This window comes from Mizuhopecten yessoensis, unplaced genomic scaffold (assembly GCF_002113885.1).
Source record: "Mizuhopecten yessoensis strain PY_sf001 unplaced genomic scaffold, ASM211388v2 scaffold10839, whole genome shotgun sequence".
NCBI lineage: Eukaryota > Metazoa > Mollusca > Bivalvia > Pectinida > Pectinidae > Mizuhopecten > Mizuhopecten yessoensis.
In genome coordinates, this window is record NW_018408747.1 from 267,458 (window position 1) to 288,799 (window position 21,342).

At 34.7% G+C, this 21,342-nt stretch overlaps 1 protein-coding gene across 1 annotated transcript; it reads right to left on the reverse strand.

Moving 5' to 3' along the window:
- Positions 1-994: 994 nt before the first annotated feature.
- Positions 995-20,533, reverse strand: LOC110462871 (matrix metalloproteinase-14-like). Its single transcript, XM_021517103.1, has 11 exons — positions 20,356-20,533; positions 15,515-15,606; positions 14,903-15,054; positions 13,245-13,320; positions 11,302-11,441; positions 10,138-10,395; positions 8,850-8,987; positions 4,685-4,852; positions 3,354-3,487; positions 2,806-2,954; positions 995-2,119 (listed from the first exon to the last, which is right to left on the reverse strand). The coding sequence occupies exons 1-11, from the start codon at positions 20,422-20,424 to the stop codon at positions 2,020-2,022; spliced, it is 1,476 nt and encodes a 491-aa protein (XP_021372778.1). The 5' UTR covers positions 20,425-20,533; the 3' UTR covers positions 995-2,019.
- Between the last annotated feature and the right edge of the window lie 809 nt (positions 20,534-21,342).

Below are 21,342 nucleotides of genomic sequence, written 5' to 3' on the forward strand. Positions count from 1 at the left end.
ACAAACAAGCACAGGTTAAACAAAAGACAAAATTGGAAAATACCAAATGAAGCCTGAAATACACCTCAAACAAACGGGAAAACACCGTAAACCTCCACAAAATATGTAGGCAATACTTGGATTTTTTCAGTGATAATCGACATCAGTTCCTGTTCTAAGTGTGGCACCTGTCAGGAAATCAAGTAGATATACTGTAGGCAACTGACCATTTGCGGGGCTTTCCATGATTAAAAACGTAGATTTTGACATAAAACGTACCAGAAGGTGTCTTCTGTTACTGTATTGATTGATTGACATTCTAAAAATAGAACTCCAGAGATGTTTGTTTCACTGTAAGGACAACACAAAGCAGGCACTTACCCTTGGAGTAAGATTATTTTACTATTGAGGTCATCGTCTGCGGTATGATTAAGTGACTATAAAACGCTCTCATTAGATATAGGTCACATTAAATTAATGAGTTTTACTACAATGTATTGTCCAAAACGATGATTAACCTTGTCTCTCATGTTTTATACGATTGTTGTATTGAAACGCTACGTGAGATATGTTCAGTCATTAAAACTCTCAAATATACATTAAAATATAATAGAATTGATGAGTTAACCATATAGAATAACAGCTCACCAATTAAACGTTTTCAAGATTCGGTTGCTGAAGATAAATATTTCAAAAAGATGAATACTGCAAGTTAGGTAGATGCCTAAGCGGGTTTGTTATTTTAACAAAAACAAAAAAAATGTTTTTGCATGATTATTACCTGAAGAGAACACGTTCATTTTAAGGAACGCTGGAAAATGTTTATAAACATGAAAAGCTGTCAATTTCGTTTAAAATTGTCCAAATAAACGTTGCCGATTTTCTTTGCGAAGCAATACTAACATGCAAGTAAACCTGTGATAGTCATTTTGATTTTATTCTACATCAATTTATCTCTTCTAACATGAGAGAATGGTTATGGTGCATATATTGTTATATAATGACAGACAGCATATGAAAACCTCAATAAGTGTTTATTTCCTATGTCAAATGTCATATCCCTGTCAAAAAGGTGGATTTGCATCACCACGATTATTCGAAAGACAAACTATATTCGTGCTAAAAAATCTTCAAATTACTGTGTGTGATTCGGTAAATGTACATTTAAACCAACTGCATATAATTGAAATAAAATAAAATTTAAATAAAGGTAATACATGTTGCATGCATGTTTAGATTTTAATAAACAACAATAGAATAAAACACAAAATACACAATGCCTTTATTCAAACAGCATCGATTATTTTTTTTTACTTTTGAAATTGTGACTTCTTACGGACGTTGAACTAGAAATTCAGAAAATATTATCTGTGTGACACAAAGATGGATTTCCGTAGCTGCACGTGAAACTTGTGGTAAATCTGTTTAGTTCAATAAACACATTTTCTTGCATTTGTCAATTTGTTTTTTCATTCATATTTTAAATTAATCATATAAGTATACATATGCATAGCATCTATATGCGACCAAAATTTTATTGTGAACATTAACTGGGGGCTTAAAGAAATCAACTTCTTACAGAAGACTAAATTGACGTACATTCAAGTACACTGAATTTCTTCACGGATGCATAGAAAGTATCTGGTCGAAATACAACCACAAACACATCGATATTACGACATTTACTGAACAATGTAGAGATATGTCAATTGTCAGATACCGTTAGACTTAACTTTGACGATTTGTAACCTATATGGACTTCTTTTCCGCCATAATACTTCATGAAATAGCTGTTTTTCCCTTCCATTAAAATCAAACATAATAATAACAACAATGAAAGCCTACTGAAACCCATCTTGAGCACACACTTAGTTATCCTGTTCTATGGGAATACCGGTAAGTGAAAGCATACAAGCGAAAGAACAATGTCAAAAGGGACAAAATGGTTCACACCATTGGTCTTTTATATTGTAATACGTTGCGAAATGTCTGTTTTGCGCTGAAAATAGAAACTCATGATGTACTGACGCCCATGCGTCTTTATTTAGGGGTAGGAGTGCCGCACCCTAACCACGCGCTAGCCTTCTTTTTAGGATAATCCCTCACTACTCGTCGGCTGTAATCGTCTACCTTGAAATAGCTGAAAAATAATTTAAGCAAATTAATTAAATTAATAAAGAGTGGGCTTAACAGCTGACAATCCCTGTGATTCATTTTAATTAAATGGTTATAGATCAATGTTATATGATTCACACTTCTATTCCTGAAAACTCAACACTAAAGTGAATATTAAAAGCTGGACAACTTCCTTTATATGCTATATACTGAAATATCTTCTCGGCATTTAAACTGACTTTTTCTTTTAGCTCAGAAAATGAGGGCAAATTCGTCATGAAAGGAATATCAGAACACAGTATAATAAAAAACGAAATGAACACCTAGCAAATTAGGTTTTTACCGGAGAAGCGCAAATATTTGACTAGAAATGTTTTTCAGTACATAGCATTTCCAAATCATAATTGAATCTGTTCTGAACAAAAAAAATATATTAGATAGAGAGACCAACTGCCCAAAGTATTTAAATACATCAATATTTTGCTAACTTGGCGTTTCTATGGAACATTAAATTCAAAATACAAAATGATATTATTATTAAAGAGTTTTACTTGCTCGTGGATCGCATTACCGATACAAAAGTCATATGTTCATGTACATTTCAAGGCATTGAAATAATAGGCAATATTCAAACTGCATTCGATATATCAATTTAAAATACATTGATGTAAAGTACTAAGTGTCGTATGAACAGAATTTAATTGTACGTACTTGTGTCCTTTGAAGAAATAGGTATAGCGATTGTAGCGGATGGCAGCCTCTACATTTGTCGGTACACCTGGGAAAAAGGAGGATACAGGTCTGGGATACCCTCGTGGTGGCTGGGTGTATCCTTCGGTCCAAACGCTATACTCGGAACCCTGTCATATTGCACACATACGAATGTTTTGTTAATTTACAGAAATGACAAATAAACATAACAAAAAAGCTACAAGCAAACAAATTTTAACGAAAATCATCACTTTAACACATCAAATCGGTTTTGTTTTAGTGTCGAGTCATGACTGATTTATCAATAAGTTGGAACTAACTAAATAATAGGTAGGCAACGGGTGAGTAAACAACCATTTCGAAGTTAGTGTCTGGTAGTGTAAAAAGTCGTCATAAACCGTATAAAAAGGTGAAATCTAAACTGCATTTCTAAAAAACAAAATTGTATTTTTAAATTGAAATTAAATGAATTAATGTACTTTATCCGATTTGCCCTAAACTATCCACCAATATCATATTGGCCATGTATTATGTGAATACAGAATTACCTTGAATAGATAAACATTTCCGTCGCGCCAGAGCACAGCGGCCTTGACATTCCTGTACCAATTGCTTTCGCCTTTGATAACCTTTGGGTACCCGCTGTCCAACTGCCCTCGGGTGTATCGCCAAAACCTCTTACCTACAATACAGTGTGGTTTATAGTTAATTATAAATATATACAAACACACACATTTTTAGTTAGCTGCTAAAGTAAGCTGCAATCAAAACGCTTTATCTTAGTATAAAACATCATCATTAGATTTTGAAGAATTGGTATTAGAATATTTTTGATATTTAAAGTTTGATTGGCATATCCACTGTTTGAATAACACATGTATATGCTTTTTAGGTTATAGTTCACAATTATATGAGTACAGGACCTATCGAAACGATACATAATTGCATTATATGAAGGGCGATAATGTTGAGTCACCCAGGAAAAACATACGTATTTTGTCTGTGCCGTTACTTTACGGGAGCACTCTCTCTCCTTTAATTTTTGGATCTCTCATAACCCTAATGATTTGTTAATTGTCAATCAATTTGGTGATGAGAACAATTTTGTTGACACCATGTTGCATGTTGTGATGACAGTATAAGGTAACTCTCAGTATGCTACATTTCAAGTTAATTGAAAATGGTGTAAAAAAAGAACTGTCACACATTGTAAATATGTAAAACCCCATACAAATCATTCTAGGCATACATAAATGTACAGCAATGACAACAATAGTGTGGATAATGACAGAACTATAATATGTCACCGAATGAAACTATTCTGAGAAAAGAGTACCGACACGTTAAACTATATCATTGTTATTGTCATTAATTTGAAATATTTGTAAAAGTCTTTTGAAACGAATCGCATGATGCAATGCATTTTACAGAATTACATTTGCTTGAAATTTTAATGTTTTAAAAATAGAATATTTAGTTATAATTGACGCGAAGGTACCCTTTACCTTAAACAAACTATAATTATCATGATAGGTGTGAGTTGCTTTTCAAGGAAGGTATTGCTACCCTTCTATATCATTTACGTTGTTTTTACTCTTACACTAATAAGATTTTTAGATAACTTTGAAATGGATTCTACGGAAGAGTATATGGCCATGTAGACAAAATTAAATTTCGTTTTGTCGTGTTGATAACTCGAAATTTCGACTTACTTACTCTACATGGCCCTATTGCTCTTCCGTAGGATTCTGAGAAGGAAGCTTTAATTGATAGAAAAAAATCAGAAATTATGTTTTTGTCACATTCTGATGGTATTTATGCATATTATCAGCAGGGAATGTTTTGATCTAGCATAGCAAATAGCCAATATTTGTCTCACCTTTGAAGAAGTACAGTCGCTGGTTTCTAGCCTTGACTATAGCGCCTGGGTTTTTCGGAGCCCTACGAAACACCCTTCTGATGTATCTTCCTCTTTCAACCCCATTGACGTCGGACCGAAACCTATACACTTTTGTTCCTCGTACAGCATAAATACGGCCATCGTCACCTGCAATTTTAATTTTCAAAAGCAAGTTTACAAAATCATAAATCTAAATGTTTTATACTTTTATCATCTGAATTGCAGAATTTCACGTTGGTTATTATATTAACTTAGATACGTAAACATGTCTTTGATATCATCAATATTTGTATCGACAAGCTGCAAACTTTCAGTTCCAAACCGACATACGTTTGAGGTAAAATAAGCCTTCACAAGATGAACATCTGAAAAGTTAAGTTTTCTGTAAATTAAAATAATGACTTAAGTTTCTGTATGAATATATTTAAAATCTTGTTCATGAAAAAGTATCCACATTTGCTTTTTTGGGGGTTAAATATCCTCGCAATAAGTTACGTAACTCGTGACGGCGGATGCCTAGATAGCTATCATGGTTCTTCTATGTTCTCAAAGTAGGCCACAAAGGAAAAAAAATACCATTTTCTTCAAGAGGGGAAGGGAGGTGGCTGGGGTTGTGTGTTATTAGTCGTTCTTACGAGACATAGCTGGATGCAGCAGGTCTATTCTTTCACGTATTCCAGGCCAGGAAACCTCACAATATATGAAGTGTGAGTTTTTTATCAATCTAATTCCATTTATTTACACGACATATAGAGGCATGTTAAATTCACTTATGTGCATAAAATGTTTTTACGCAGTCCTGTCGCTGTTCTAAATAAAGGGAAGTAAACCCCGCGGCATGTCAGCGATTTTTAAAAGATCCCCATTTATATTGACGCCAAATCACACCTCTAGTGTGACGTCATAATTATGTTGACGTCGTTTAGCTATAACGTTATCACAAAACTGGCGCCATGGACTTATCTACTGGTATAACTGATTTTATTTAACATCTCGAGACGATATTTTGCAACATTCAGGAAGCGATTTCACCTCGACTGTGATAAATATTATCCTTGAATCCCTCACAATACGTCAAGGGTATTATGAGCAATAGCGTAACCATTGTTTAATGGCTATAGATAACAAATATCACTTTCTTCCGATGCTACTTTGGTCAATATATCTTGTATTTTTTTTACGTCTTTACCACTACAATAAACTTAATGTCACATTTTTATATGCCCCCCAAAATGTCTTTTTTTAGATGTCAATGATGTTAACGCTCTGATCATCTTAAAACCGCGTGTTACAGACACCGAAGAAGCATGTAAACATAGACATATCAAACTGTGCGGTATGTCTGGTTGATAGAATGTGTAAAACAACTGTATAAATGTCAAAACACAATTAATGTGATTATGTGATAATATGTCGAAAAACAACGTTGAATAGGGGGAAAAGAGGGGCAGTAATGATAGGTCATCGACTATCCTCCTTTTATGAAACCAATGTGTTTACAATGTGTCATGAAATACGTTTTAGATATTGATATATAGCATATGTCTTGTGGTAAGATAAATACATTTTAGAAATTAATATGCATATTGTACGTCTTCCGGCAATGTAGATCAATTTTAGAAATTCATATTTATATACATGAGTCAAAGAAGTAATATAAACGGTAACATCCCAAATAACACTGGAGATACGCATTACTTAAAAGTTGTATATTGGGCAAGGAAGTAACTCATACGGTGTAGACAACATGAGCTTGTCAATTTTTCTGACCATTCCGGTTCTTTATCGAGACACGGAAAATAACAGAACACTCACATTCAGCAAAAACATAATAGATATATAAAGGATATAACTGACATCAAAACACAATAAACCCCTTAGCTAACAAAGGCCAAAGTATCGTTGACCAATGATAATGTTGTGTGGGTGTGGGTGCAACCAATGACGACTGGAAAAAAATGACACGACGATTCGACCAGTGATGATGAATAGGTAAATATACGTTCCTGCGACAAATATCTCATCAAAGTGTTGTGAGGTTACGAGAAATAAGTATAACAAGTAAGGGACGAAATGACACACCAAGAAACAGACATTTCGTCCACTAAATCTGATATCGTCTGTCAGTCTCATACACTGACAAGTAGCAGCTAGTGTGTGAGTCGGCAAACAAATATCAATTAACTATATGTCAAATAACTACCGAGGAGGGAAACAAATTGAGAAATAAGCAAAGATTTATAATTCAAACCTACTGACACCCATCAGTACCTCTGCCCCTCCATTCGTCACCCACCACACACAACCAAACGCATCCCATATTCACTAGCGCTGATAATAAGACGTATTGTCTCTGATGATGATGATGTCAGCTAACTCCGCTGTACGGAGCTTTGGTTACACCTACTCTGTATGGGTATACAGAGTAGCTCTGCTCATGAAATCGACATAGTAAAGCAAATGGAGAGGACAAGTATGCTCCAATACCAAGTCATACTTAAAACTGAGAGGGTGCCTTCCATGGGTACCTTCCATCCTTACATGCTATCGCTCTTAAGTATATTCAAAACTTGTCGAAGCTATTGAAACAGAAGTACGGATGCGTAAAATCTCATTTGGGTAATGCCACTTATGTCAAATCAATAATCTGTAGCGTGTATATATTATGATCCATGTCAAACCTCAAAAGGTATTAAAGAGTGACCATCAATGTTATAGCAAATTTAGGAAATTCACCAACAGAGTCTACCACCTTTTACCTTGAAAGATGAACACAGGACAAGCACATTTAATTGCACCTATACTATTTAGTTATAGACACAGTGTGTACAAATGAGAATAGCATCTGCTGTAGGAGCATTAAAGTTTAAAGATGTAGACGAATTGCACACCTACACAGTGTCATTCATAACATGAACAAAGATCCCGTACCACAATACAGTGTACTTATATCCCTACCTTTTTTCTGTTCTGCAGTCTTCGTCTGTTATGAATTTTACTTTACGAGTAAACGGGTACGATAAATTGTCTTTTAAATTGAAAATTAACTAAAAAAGAGCCAGTAAATTGTATTTTGGATTGAAAGTTTTAAACTGTAAGTCTTATTTGTTAACATGTATTCAGCAACGCAGTTTTCTTGCATGATCACAAATTGAATTCAAGTGATTTTCTTCTTTCAAACAGGGATGCTAAATAAAGTAAAACAAATAAGCCGCTATTTTCTAACGGAAAAAACCCACTATATTTGCACAAAACGAATATGAATATTTAAAAAGTCATAAAATAGACGAGACATCATAAATTACTGCAAGAATACGAACGCAAATAAAATAAAATGTCTAAAAGGGTAGACAAATCCTTAAACGCATATGGTATGCGTCGTGAGGTCTGCTGGGATATCAATATATCACACCAAGTACCCCGTAAAATGGGGATAGCAATTGCTGTTTCTGCTATTGGTTCTCAAAATATAAGGCAAAGGTAGCTATGCAAAAATAATTGTCATAGTGTAAAATAGAGACAGCATTTATGATTTATCAATGCAGCTTTATCAAACAAGTGACAAATAGAAGGTGAAAACCTTTGGTAGGTTTGAAAAGTGAACGCGAATTATTTTATTTTTTATTTTATCTTTCTTTCTTTAGTGGGGGCTGCGAAAGTGGTGTTCCATGCTTTGACATATTCGTAGAAATGTCTATGTAAATATTCATTCTTCATTACCACTATGTAAACCTACCAATGCCAGCGCTGTCAAATAACAGTCGTAATCATAACATTCGGATAGCTAGCTAATACCTATTGATTGCTGTTCAATTTATTGAAAATGTATCTTAAACCTGAAGGAGGAATAGCAAATCTAAGTATCAATTATTTGTCAAAATATATGCAAAAGATAGATGTAAGTACTGGAGTGCGTTCTTCTCAGTATCATAGTCTCATAGTTCTGAACAGAATAAGAGGCAAATATTAATCTCGGTTTTTCAATTATGGCTTTGACCATGTTTAGAATAATTATTGGGCTATAACCCTGATGCAGTTCTATACTTAATTACACTTGTACTTTGTATAATATGATCCATATTTCTCTATTGGAATCATATTTTTTGCTCAGGCACATAGGGGTCATCAATCATGTCTTAATTACCGGTAAATGTGTCGTCGAACTTGAGGTTGCAGTCAGTTCCCTGGGGGGCCCTGGTGGTAGTTGGTCGCCTCGTTGTCGGGCGAGGTCGAGAGGTCGGCCGCGGAGCGCGCGTGGGCGTGCCACTGCTCGTGCGGACACCTAACAAAAGAACAGAAAAAAATATTGTTAATGGGCGTGTGATCGGCGATCATGTACATGTATGTCGTAAACAACAACAGTCACGGTTAACAATAACTACACAAATGTCAACGTCGCTTATACTCTTCAATGTAATCAACACATGCTGCGCCCCCTAGTGGACAATCGATGTAATCATAAATCTTTTGAATGTCACACGTTCGAGGTAGTTCTATAGTCAGACTATTCGCCACTGTAGATAGATAAGGATAAATGGTTGGTAGCGCACTTTAAGTCGCCGCTTCAGGTGTTGCCAGTTATTTCCACTTAAACACTGTCGGTCTGATGGACACGAGCTATCCATAACTGTCCATTCTAAATTCTAAAAGCCTGACAGTCTTCTAATGTTCTAAGCACTCTCCATTTATTCTCATTGTATCTATTACACACTGGACGTGTTTGAATATGTGTCTTTCATGATTGTTAAGTTAAGCACTTTGACATGTCCAAGTTTTTCTATCAGAAAATACTACAAACCGAAATACTGCATGCCTTCCGAGATTCTATGCAATTACAGGGAAATCCTATCTAATCGTCACTGATTTCACATTTAATAAAAAACTGTTATCGGCGGAACTTAAAACATGAAACAGAAGTATTTCCCCATCGCTACAATGTGTTGCTGTAGCTGATTCTCCTCCTTATTAATTGTTGTCATTATGTGCTTATTGATAACGAAATTTCCCAAAAATTTACTTTCAAACGGGAAAACTTCGGTCTCAGTTTTCGAATTTTAGAAAAGCGAGGGAGAATTAAAAACACCTATTGTTGGAAGGTCGATGTATTGATAAATATCCTCATCGTTAAAATAGTCGAATCCTACTGGATAGATTATGTTGCCGATGTACTTTCGAAAACAATACAGTTACGTCGTTAAAACCTGTTACTTGATACCAAAACCATAAAATGTATCATAACATTTCTGTCATAATCCGTAATATCCATCTTTACGAACTAGTTTAGCAACGATCAAATCAAATATCATTTAAGTAAAATTGCGTACGACAAGATAAGCTAATTTTTCATCCACGTGAACACAATAGGCATGCTGCCGTAAATACTGAATTAACAATCCCCTTTGTGTACCTGAAAACGAAGGATAACACGTTACCATAAAGGCTCTGGATTGCCTGTATGTCGTCATTCCCAAGCCCGTAGTTAGGATCATATCCAGAATAGTAAGGGGCCATCAGAGCCCCTGGTACATTAGAATGACCAAGCCCAAGAGCGTGACCGAACTCGTGAGCCGCAACAATCTCAAGGTTGGTACCCTCGGAGCTTCCCACTGTCCATCGTTCGGAGTCATCGAAATGGGTGTCACCGGATATGTCTCCGGAACCAGGAAAGAACGCATGGGCAAGTGTGCCTCCTGTAATTAATGGCAAAAAGATTCAATCACTTTTGATCATAATATTGGAGGGACTTCAGTGATACATTTGCCTGTTTTTGGCGTGTGCACTAGAGAGAAAATGTCATGTTAATCATTTATCTTTTTAATTAAATAGCAAAGATCTATATTATTATAAATGTTCCTCTTATTTCCTTCATTTTGTATATCAAATGACAGTGAAACGATTGTTATTAGGCGTTATATAAGGAGAGGATAAAAAACGCTGTTTCAAATTTGTATGTATCGCTAATGACGTCATCGTATTGTTGCTTTATAGTCGCCATTTGCCATCAATATATTGGACGAAGTTAATTAAGTCCTTGAATGTTTGAGCAATTGATGAGCACATTTACACCAATACATATATACATGTGTGAGTGTGTAACCAAGGAATTTGTTAAAATCACTGTTATATATTATAGCGCCTACTTTAGCCTTAGCTTGTTGCCGTTTCATACCATATACACATTGTAGCTTGTTGCTCTTAGATAACATAGCAAGTACCTTTTCAACCTGATCTTAATAACAATCTTACAATCTTCATCATCGTCAATTCTTTCCAATGTTTTTTTTCTCTAATAGCAAAAGTATTTCGTTTGTGATTATTAGTTCAAAATACAAACTTGCTTCATCCTTTAAGGAAGCTCATGAATATCTATCGAGCTTAAGTATGATTTGTAAAATGTAAAAACATTATAACTCTCTGTCCATAACCCTGTCTTAGTTGAACGATATGAATGTCGACCCATCCTCTTTCTTAATCAGTACATACAATCATTTAGCCATCCTTAAGGTTTTTCGAGAGTTACAATCGCTATAATGGATAATTCCCCACGCTAAAGTAAATTAACATACAGGCATCATATTTGTTAATGTAATACTTACCTTCACGGTCAAACGGATAACTGTCCCCGTGATTTCCCCGACCGTAGCTGATCAGAATATCGGCACTACTTCCGGAGACTTCCCGGAAGTTGATGTTGGCCTGGGTAGACCATTTCGCCAAGGCGTTCGCAATAGAAACACTGGAAAAAAAACACTTACCATCTTTACACAACTTAGTTGTAAAAATGCATCGCAAATGAAACAAGAGGCAAATGGGTCTTATTTATCACCTTGGTTGTAATACTTTTACTTTTTGTCGTTGTGATTTGACAAAAACTACTAGTACAAATGATCCAAATAATCTTTGATGCTCGGGCGTGACCGACATAAATTATTTATATCAGTTTTAATAATAGTAAGATGATAGGTGAAACACTATGTTAACATAATACAATAAAGAAATATTCGTCTCAGATGAACAAACTAGAAAACCGATAGGTTAACAAGAGACCTGCCATGTGCCTAACCGTATCCCACCAATGGGCTATTTTTGAAACAGTGACCTAAACCTTACACTCTTTTCAAATCCCATATTGCACATTTAACTATCATGATGTACCAACATAGAATTATTTTTTCCTCGATTAGGACCGTACCCCCACGGTCAGTTTATAGTTACAGTGACCTTGACTTTAGAACATTTGTAAATCATTATTGCACATCCACATGTATCACCATGCCAAATTTTAGAAAGATTAGGCTTTTGGATTCTGAGATAATATTCTCCGGAAACAAGGTGTTGACAGACGGACAGACAGAAACACACATAGTTATTTCCATAGGGCTACCGAATTTCCTACGGTGGGCCCTTATAAACCCCATAACGTTAAAAATAGTGTTTTAAAGATTTCCGAATTTCATATATCATGCTTATTAGATTTTGTACTGATGAAAAATCAGAAATTCTTAATTTATCAAAACAAATCTGTTATAAACCGTACTGTTGCGAGGACGCTGACCTCGTACATGTAACATGCTGCGATTTTGAATACCGACGACATAGGGCAACGTCCTTCTTTGACACCACCTGCGCATAGCGGAATCTTACAAATTCGCAGGGACAGCAACTAGACAAAAAGCCATATTTTAAGTATGTGTTCCCTGCGCAAATTACTAAGACTATTACTACAAGACCTATTGCCTCATCCGTTTCTCCCACCACTCTTTCACAGGAGTGTCCAAGTCTTTGCCGGGAAAGTTCCACTAGAAGAGTTTGCTTTGTACAGAAAAGCACACGCTAAATTGTGACGTCATAAAATGAATAGATATTTTGACGTCATAAAAAGTGAATGGCGATATTTATACACCACGTATGCGTTTGTTAACAAGACACACCCGACTACCGTCGCTGTGCCTGAAATAAAAGGATGAGGGCAAACTCATTATCTCCAAATTGAGGTTGTGACAGAAAAATATCTTATTTTTGTCTAAACTTCGGCAAGGCCTCCGGTTAGACCACCATGCAGATCAACCGTCAGGTAAGGGCTTTCTCTGTCAAACTTTCAAGGAAGGAGAAGATGCTACTTATCATTTCGCATGACACATTGACTTTTTATGACAAGATTTACCGCCTCAGGAAATTTGAAATCGGATTTATATGTTTCAATTCAATTGAAAACAAATCACAAATAACAGTGTGTTTTTATCGAAATGATTTATATCCCAAGTTATCAGTTGTTACAGATGGTTATTCCGTCTTTGCGTATTGCAGAGTTGTCCTCTCTTGGGAGCAGGTATTGATTGTTACGTCACTTGTTTGAGAGAGTAACGTCATCAATTTTTGAGAAAACGACGTAATTTTCTCACACAAATCAATGACGTAACAATCAATACCTCCTCCCAAGAGAAGATAACTCTGCGATACGCAAAGACGGAATAGTAAATTAAATATCTTATTAATTATATTTTGCAGATAACGGCGCCTAATACCAAGTAACACTTACCGTTGTTGTCCACGCTGCAGTTGGCTCGTGTAGCTTACAAAAGAGTACGTCACTGTGGGTTTTTCCCACTTTGAACCTGTTAGATGAAGGGCATTTTGTATTAAGATATAGACAATTTCTTTTATCTCACACACAAATATTAATTGAGATATAAAAAAAAAAGGATATGCCAAAAGCTACTGAATAAAATAAAGTACTGGAGATGGATTAGAAACTTGTTTCCAAATCCTATGTCAACAATAATGTATTGCTTTATATAATACTGTAAATGCAAAAAGAAATGACAATTAATTTTATGTTAAATGAAAATTTTCTATAGAGTTAGTAACTTTTCCAATGATAAGAAGTATTTTCAGCGTGGAAAGGAAGTGAATCTTTCAAGCGATGACCTGCAAATTCCTGATGAACTTATCGCCGGAAGTGGCCCTTTATGATGGAAACCGCAAAGATGTGTGCTGTACTATGATTTACAAAGTAGGTTAACATTGTCCAAATAACCTTGTGAAATGTAACCGTCACCGGAAATATGACATACGATTATATTGGTTGACAATTTTCTTCGTTTAGACAATATGTATACTCTAATACCGAAATAATGGACTTTTAGTGAAAGTGATACATAATTCTAATTCATTTGAGATGTATCACGACATTTGATTAGTCAATCAAAATAATTTGCGGCAGTATAACCAGGAGATACCGTCCAAAGATTTCTCATTTGCATATGAACCCCTGATGGCGATTGATAATGACGTCAATGACCCCGAATGACCCTGACACGTGAAATTGATCACGGCAAAGTGACCAAGAATTTGAAAAAAACACTCAAAAAGATATGTATGACAGGAGTGAGTCTTATACATTTTGTTCATGAAATAGCTGTATTGACGGGGGGAAATCTCCTTCTACACAGTTCCCATAAATACATAAAGATCTCCTTCTACACAGTTCCCATAAATACATAAAGATCTCCTTCTACACAGTTCCCATAAATACATAAAGATCTCCTACACAGTTCTCATAAATACATAAAGATCTTCTACACAGTTCTCATAAATATTCATAACGAACTCCTTCTACACAGTTCCCATAAATACATAAAGATCTCCTTCTACACAGTTCTCATAAATACATAAAGATCTCCTTGTACACAGTTCTCATGAATACATAAAGATCTCCTTGTACACAGTTATCATGAATACATAAAAATCTCCTTGTAAACAGTTCTCATAAATACATAAAGATCTCCTTTTACACAGTTCTCATGAATACATAAATATCTCCTTATACACAGTTCTCATGAATGCATAAAGATCTCCTTCTACACAGTTCTCATAAATTCATAAAGATCTCCTTCTACACAGTTCCCATAACTACATAAAGATCTCCTTCTACACAGTTCTCATGAATACATAAAGATCTCCTTGTACAAAGTTCTCATGAATACATAAAGATCTCCTTGTACACAATTCTCATGAATACATAAAGATCTCCTTGTACACAATTCTCATAAATACATAAAGATCTCCTTGTACACAATTCTCATAAATATTCATAACGAACTCCTTATACACAGTTCTCATATATATTCATAACAACCTCCTCATAATATGTCTTGAGTATGCTAATATGAAGTAAAACATAATGATCCAACCAACCTACTGCATAGAAGGGAAGGGGTCCACCGGGTGTAGCTCTCTTCCTAGGGGGAATGAGATCCTTGACTCCGCATCGTTCACCGGCCATTTTTCGGAGAGTTTTTTTGTCGAGTACTCCCGTCTCTGGTAATCCAACTACCTTCTGGAAATGTCTACAATACAAAAGAAACTTTACCCAAGGAAAACGAAAACAAAATAGTATATATAAAATAAAACATAAAATCAATAAAAAAGATTAAAAAAAAATGAAAAATAGAATCAAAACGACATTGACGGAACCGTGTTATTGAAATAAAATGCGTACCAATAATCAATTGTTGTTTTTTGACATTGAGCAAGGTCAACATGTGACGTCAGAAGAAAAAAACGTATTTCATCGGGAGAGTTATTGATTTTATTCTACGATAACAAATATATTCTGATAATGTTTATAAAGTGAGTTGCAGAATATGAACATGTGTATATAGTCATCATTATGGATGCACAAAAATACGACAAATACATATAACTGTTTACTGATAACATCCTAAACTACCAATTATCAAAGGGAGCCCATGTTAATCTATGTTCTCTATAATCCTCAAACAACAACTTACTACAATAGTGTATTACCTGATAGCCCGTTCCCGATCCTCCGGGCTGTGGCTTGCATCCGTTGGCATTGAAGCTTTGTCGTCAAGGTAACCATATTCTTCGAAAAAAATCTGAAAAAGGATTCTTTGAAAAAAAAAAATTCCATATTTTCCCTGATTCAATTTGTGAAATTGAAAAGTTAACCAATATATTTTCTCGTGACACATATTTATGTATTACGACATTGAACAAGTATCTGACTATTAAATATGGGTACCAGTGCATACAACTGAAGTGTATCCTTCGTGCTAAAGATTGCATATATACACAGTGTGTATATAAGCTAAAGGGACCACTGGCATCAGTTATAGGCGCAAAGAAGGTTCCACTCTGAGATCTTCCCCCTTTTTATAGAAAATGAAGCAGATTAATATTATTCTGTTACATTATGCGTCTTTCATGGATCATTTATTAATCATACACTGTGCAGCCCATCAAGTGGATTCTTGTTTTGATGCCGTGCATTTATAATTCCTTTATGACAACAAAATTAAAGTGTAGAATTTGATATGCAGAGTTCAGGAGTCCTACCTCTGCAGTTTTTCTGTGTTGTTTTCCTCTCAAACATTCAAAGTTCGAACAACAATTAACAATGATAAAATAAATTGAAACTTGCAAATATCCTTTATTTTAACTTAATAATAGGTATAGGTAACATATATTTACAAAATAGTAAAGCAACTTAAATATGAAAATTAAAGGCTATTATTTGAACCGAGATAAAACCAAAATAAAAGGAACATTTAAGTATTCCGGGCTATTTTTTTATTTTTGTAATTTATAAATGTTTCAATTTTACTTATATATTTAATGTTTTGTATTTGCCCTATCTGGGTTTACTATCAAAGGTGTGAACATATCACGATTCCTCAACTGAGAGCTCTCTTAAAGTTTTCAAGTAAAAGTCACTTGTTTGTAGTCCGTATTTACGCTCATGGGAAGGTTTTTGTCATATTAACAACGGAAAGAGCGACAAATGGCGTCAATAACAATAGTGCAAGTAGGGAGACGGTTTTTAACAATACTTGACCTTTGTTTCTTTATATGCATTCAGGGGTTATTTATGACTTTATCCCTTAACTTTGAAGAAACGTTAAACGATATTTTAACAATGAATGATCTATTTAGAACAACAAGGAACCTTTACAGTTTATCCCAAAAACATTTTTATTTCATATTATTATCTTAATATGATGGAATATTTGGTTGCTCCTGACACAATACGTCTACTTAAATAAAAATAACTAAAACGCGTAGGTTTACTATACTCACGAGAAACACATTTGTCGATGCACAATGGGAAATTATTAAATTCAACTGTAAATTTTGAAGGAAGCGGCCTGTGATTTCCAAAGGTCAATCAGGCTATCATAATGGAAATGACAGAACATCGACTTAACTTGCAATACATTTCCTTTATATGAAATTACAATCGTTTTTGGAAAATGTCCTTTGCATATAGAAAAGTATTACTGGAACGCCCTTATATATATATAAAAAAAAAAGGGGGGGGGGGGCTTTTGATAACCTGATACAAACTAATAAATTGACAAATCCTTTCTTGATAATAACATTTTGAAAATATGTCTGTTTATTTCTACCATAAGTAAGTTTTGAAGAATATTCTAAATTGCAAAACTGTTTCTTTAATAGATATAGATCATTTTTAACTTATTTGTATTTGAGGTGTCATTCGCTTGTGAAAGAGACAACATTCTTGAAGTGTAAAAGAGCTTTAGTACAATACTCAAAGATTCAAAGAATTGCATGGAGTTCGTGACTAACACCGGCCAATAAAATGCATAAAGCGAAGTAAGCTTGAACGGCAGTGAGTTCATGTCATTTTTCTCTTTCGTGTTTACCAGTGCCAGCTGTAGGAAATCAGAAAATCCCAGTCGAAATATCAAATTATTCCTGTTTTACTGCTTGGCTGTTCAGTCTTTTGGACTATAACTAGTCATACCAATCCTTGAACGTTAAAATTCGTAATAGAGTTACATGTAGTATCTAATGAACTATTCCCTAATGCTCCCTGTCAAAGACAGACATGTCGGATTGGCCTTTTGGAGGCTCATACAGACGACGATTACAAGGACAGGTTTAACATTTACGATTCTAAGACAGGAGAAATATTACAGCTCGCTAAATGACGGCAGCGTGCCTGAAATACAATAATGATGCACACTCGTCTCGTCTCCCCAACATAAATGGCCAATCAAATGTCCATTTCACGATACAGTATCAGACACCTTCGGTGCAATTGTAAGACTAAAACCATAAACTATAAATGATATTTAGAATGTCCTGATGTAAAATTGATGTAAAACCGTGGATTAACGATGCTATTTTGTTAATACTATCTTGACTATAAATTTTGAATAAAAATTCAGATTGATTGATTTGAGTAACTGCGCATCATAGAATGTGTTTGAACAAGGCTGTGTTGCATATCAGAAAAAGTATTAGTATGCATTTAAGCCTTTAAAATAAGCTGAAAAAGTAGTTGTAAAAATAAATATTTTAAAATTAACTGGACATATTTCATAATCACATACAATATCTATAAAATGGGGATATGTTTAGATAGTTAGACAACTTTCGTCATTTGTGAACTATCAAATTATCTAGTTATCTAACAATGAACTGACACCATTGCATCCATCTTTCATATTCTTTATACTTTTATTTAATCATATTAAAATTATTTTCCTCGCCTAGAGCTTTATTCAAAATATTAAGTAAATATTTCTATTTCCGTTGAACAGGCTTTTTTGAAAATACTCCCAACCTAAAACGTTGATACGAAACAATAACATTGCATGTGAAAATTTTCCAACCGGATCTATATTTTTTCTAATCTTTCCGTCATTCTGTTGAAGTAACGACGTGACATCAAATTCAAAGTATGACAAAAAGGTTGATTGGTTTCTGATTGACACTATCTACCTGGCGGAACAGGTACGCATAAAGCAAGACATTGACTCCGAAAACAATTGTGTTCCACAGGTAGGCAAAAGTGTGTCATGACCGGGAAAAAACTAGCAGAAAGAGGAAATACTACCTGAAGGCACCTTTCCCCGTAAGCTATTTTCCACATGAATTTTCGAAACATTTTAACTATACATTTTCAATCTTTTGACATTAAGTACCAATTGTTAGTAATAACTGAAATGATAAACGTCATCGGGAATGAAGACAGTTTCTTAAACTGTGGGTGATTTTATAGATATACTGTACTGTAAACCGGGAACATTTTGCCGCAATTAAACTTTCGCTTTTTTGCCCTTCGTAATGAGGAAAAAATTACCACGACTTGGATATTAGTACATAATGCTAAACATAATAATAACATGTGCAGGACGAAAATGGTTTCTACCAGTGAAGGGCGAAAATGGTGTTTACCAGTGAAGGGCGAAAATGGTTTCTACCAGTGAAGGGCGAAAATGGTTTCTACCAGCGAAGGGCGAAAAATTGACTGGGCGCTTCCCGGTAAACAGTAATAAGATATAAGAATGTCATAGATACTGTGTATAATATCTTCCAAAGTCATATCAAACACGTAAATATAAACAGTATCAGATTATTACAAAGTTGTAATAAGGAAATCATTGAACGTTGTCCAGCTGAAAACATGGTAAATATAAGCCATGAAACGTTGTACTGTCAGATTATCTACAAATATTACTACAAAATAATCTTCGCTTAATCCGAATCACACGTAAATAAAGGCTTAACAATCCTTGATATTATTCATTGGAATTTAAAGGTTATATCATGTCAAATATTTCGGACAAAAATCTCATTATAGACTTATATTTTTTGTACTTATTTTACGTGTGAATAGAGAAATGCTGCTCTGTGAGTATTGTGCATATGTAAGTTGGACCCTCCTTTTCAACAATCTTCTAGAGGAGCTTTTCCTTCCTGTGTAGTACTTTTATTTGTTTTTATTAGATAAGCCCCGTAAAGGTTGGTAATTTGAATGATCTCAAAAAATGCTGAATGGGTAAAAATTGCACAAACTTGATTACATCACACAAATTAATGAAAGAGTTAACTTTCAATGAAGAGTAAAATTTCAATTATTTTGATCTATGCACAATAGTTTGAAAGCATTTACATATCTTTATCGCTTTAGTTATAATTTGAGAAAATCACTATCAAACTTTTTGATAATAAATAAAATGAGTTGCTTTAGAAGGAGACATATTTCAGCTATAATCAGTACTGAAAACCTTACTATAGCTGTCGGTTCAAGTATAGAAAACATAGGAAAAACATATGTTGATACAGATCGATCTGATGTAGATCTAAGACGGATACTCAGTGGAACGGAGTTTTAAAACCTTCGTTTTCTAGGAGAAGACATAAAGACTTTACAAAAAAAAGAAAATGTCTAATTAATTAACAAAAACATATATAATGTATGTTAAAGCTGTCTCCACTTTTTGTCTTTACCCAAATATAACCAAACCTCTCAACGATTACATCGTTCAAGACTTGTTTACCGTCAACTAGAGACATGCTAGCGAGCAAGGTCTTGGGGACACGTTAGATGTTTTTGATGGCCTTTCACACTTTCACAAAGGCAAAACACATTTAAGAATAACTTGACATTTAATTTGTCCGTTTTGTCGGTCGTGGTTTAAGTTGAATAGGAATGGTATGTTTTTTTCAGCATGAGACTTTGAAATGAACATATTTGTATTTTGTGTGATTAACATTCAGTTAAACATCAACTATTTTGGACAAAATTTTCGACACAAAAAAAACATAGCTTCTAAACATTCGAGGCTGTGTTACCATCATTAAATACTTACATCCGGGCTAAAACTCGTGCAGAGGGAAGCACAACACATGAGGAGTAATATCACTGGTAAGGTCTTCATTGTCTTAGAATAACTATTATTGACGTCCAAAGGTGCGGACGTGCTATGAGAATAGACTGACCGTTGATCTTCCCAGTGGAGGCATACAGTAAGTTGTGTTAATTGGGTCAAGTCTTTGCCGAGCCGGACGTTGACACAAAGACCGCTCTATACAACATCCGGTAAATTGTGGCGTGTGAGGGATGATAACGAAGCATTAGTCGACTTTATTTATTTAGAGAGTCGGACGATTTACTGATTGATGCAATTAATAAATTTACTGTTTATAATGGGGGTAGGGGGGTGTAAAGAGTGTAGCAATGGTACAGCTTCTCTTTCACAGCATATTATATGTGAACCGTAGCATGAGCAAGTCATACGTGCATAACAAATATGTGAGTTTGCATCTTATGATATACTATTTACACATCCAAAATATGTATAGCCACATCTTTTCCAAATTTATGCCAACTTGTGAAAGCTAGTGTATGGAGGCTCCATCTGCAGTCGAGCTTATTGTCATAAGAGTAACCGTTAATGTAATTGGGTAGTAGTATAAGGCTGAATATGTTTATTTTCGGAGATACGAATAAAACGGAAATATTGACATCTTCGTTTCTCTCTTTTGTAGTAGGATACCGGCCATGTTTATAGAGTTTTAATTATAAGGACTCTCTGAAAAGATCATCCCTGTTAGTCATTCCGGTTTTTCTTCATGAGATTCCTTAATTTACCTAGAATAAATGTGACGTTGAACAATTGGACAGGGTATCCCAGGTGCCACAGGTAATTGAGCCTGTCCTTTTTGCAGAGGTTAATGATTTCGTTCCATATGTTATGTTTTTTATTGGCTTTTCACATTGACCTTGAATAACGATTTTTATCCTCCTTGGAAATTGATGTTTTCATGCAATGATTTGTCAATTGTTTTGTTTGTAG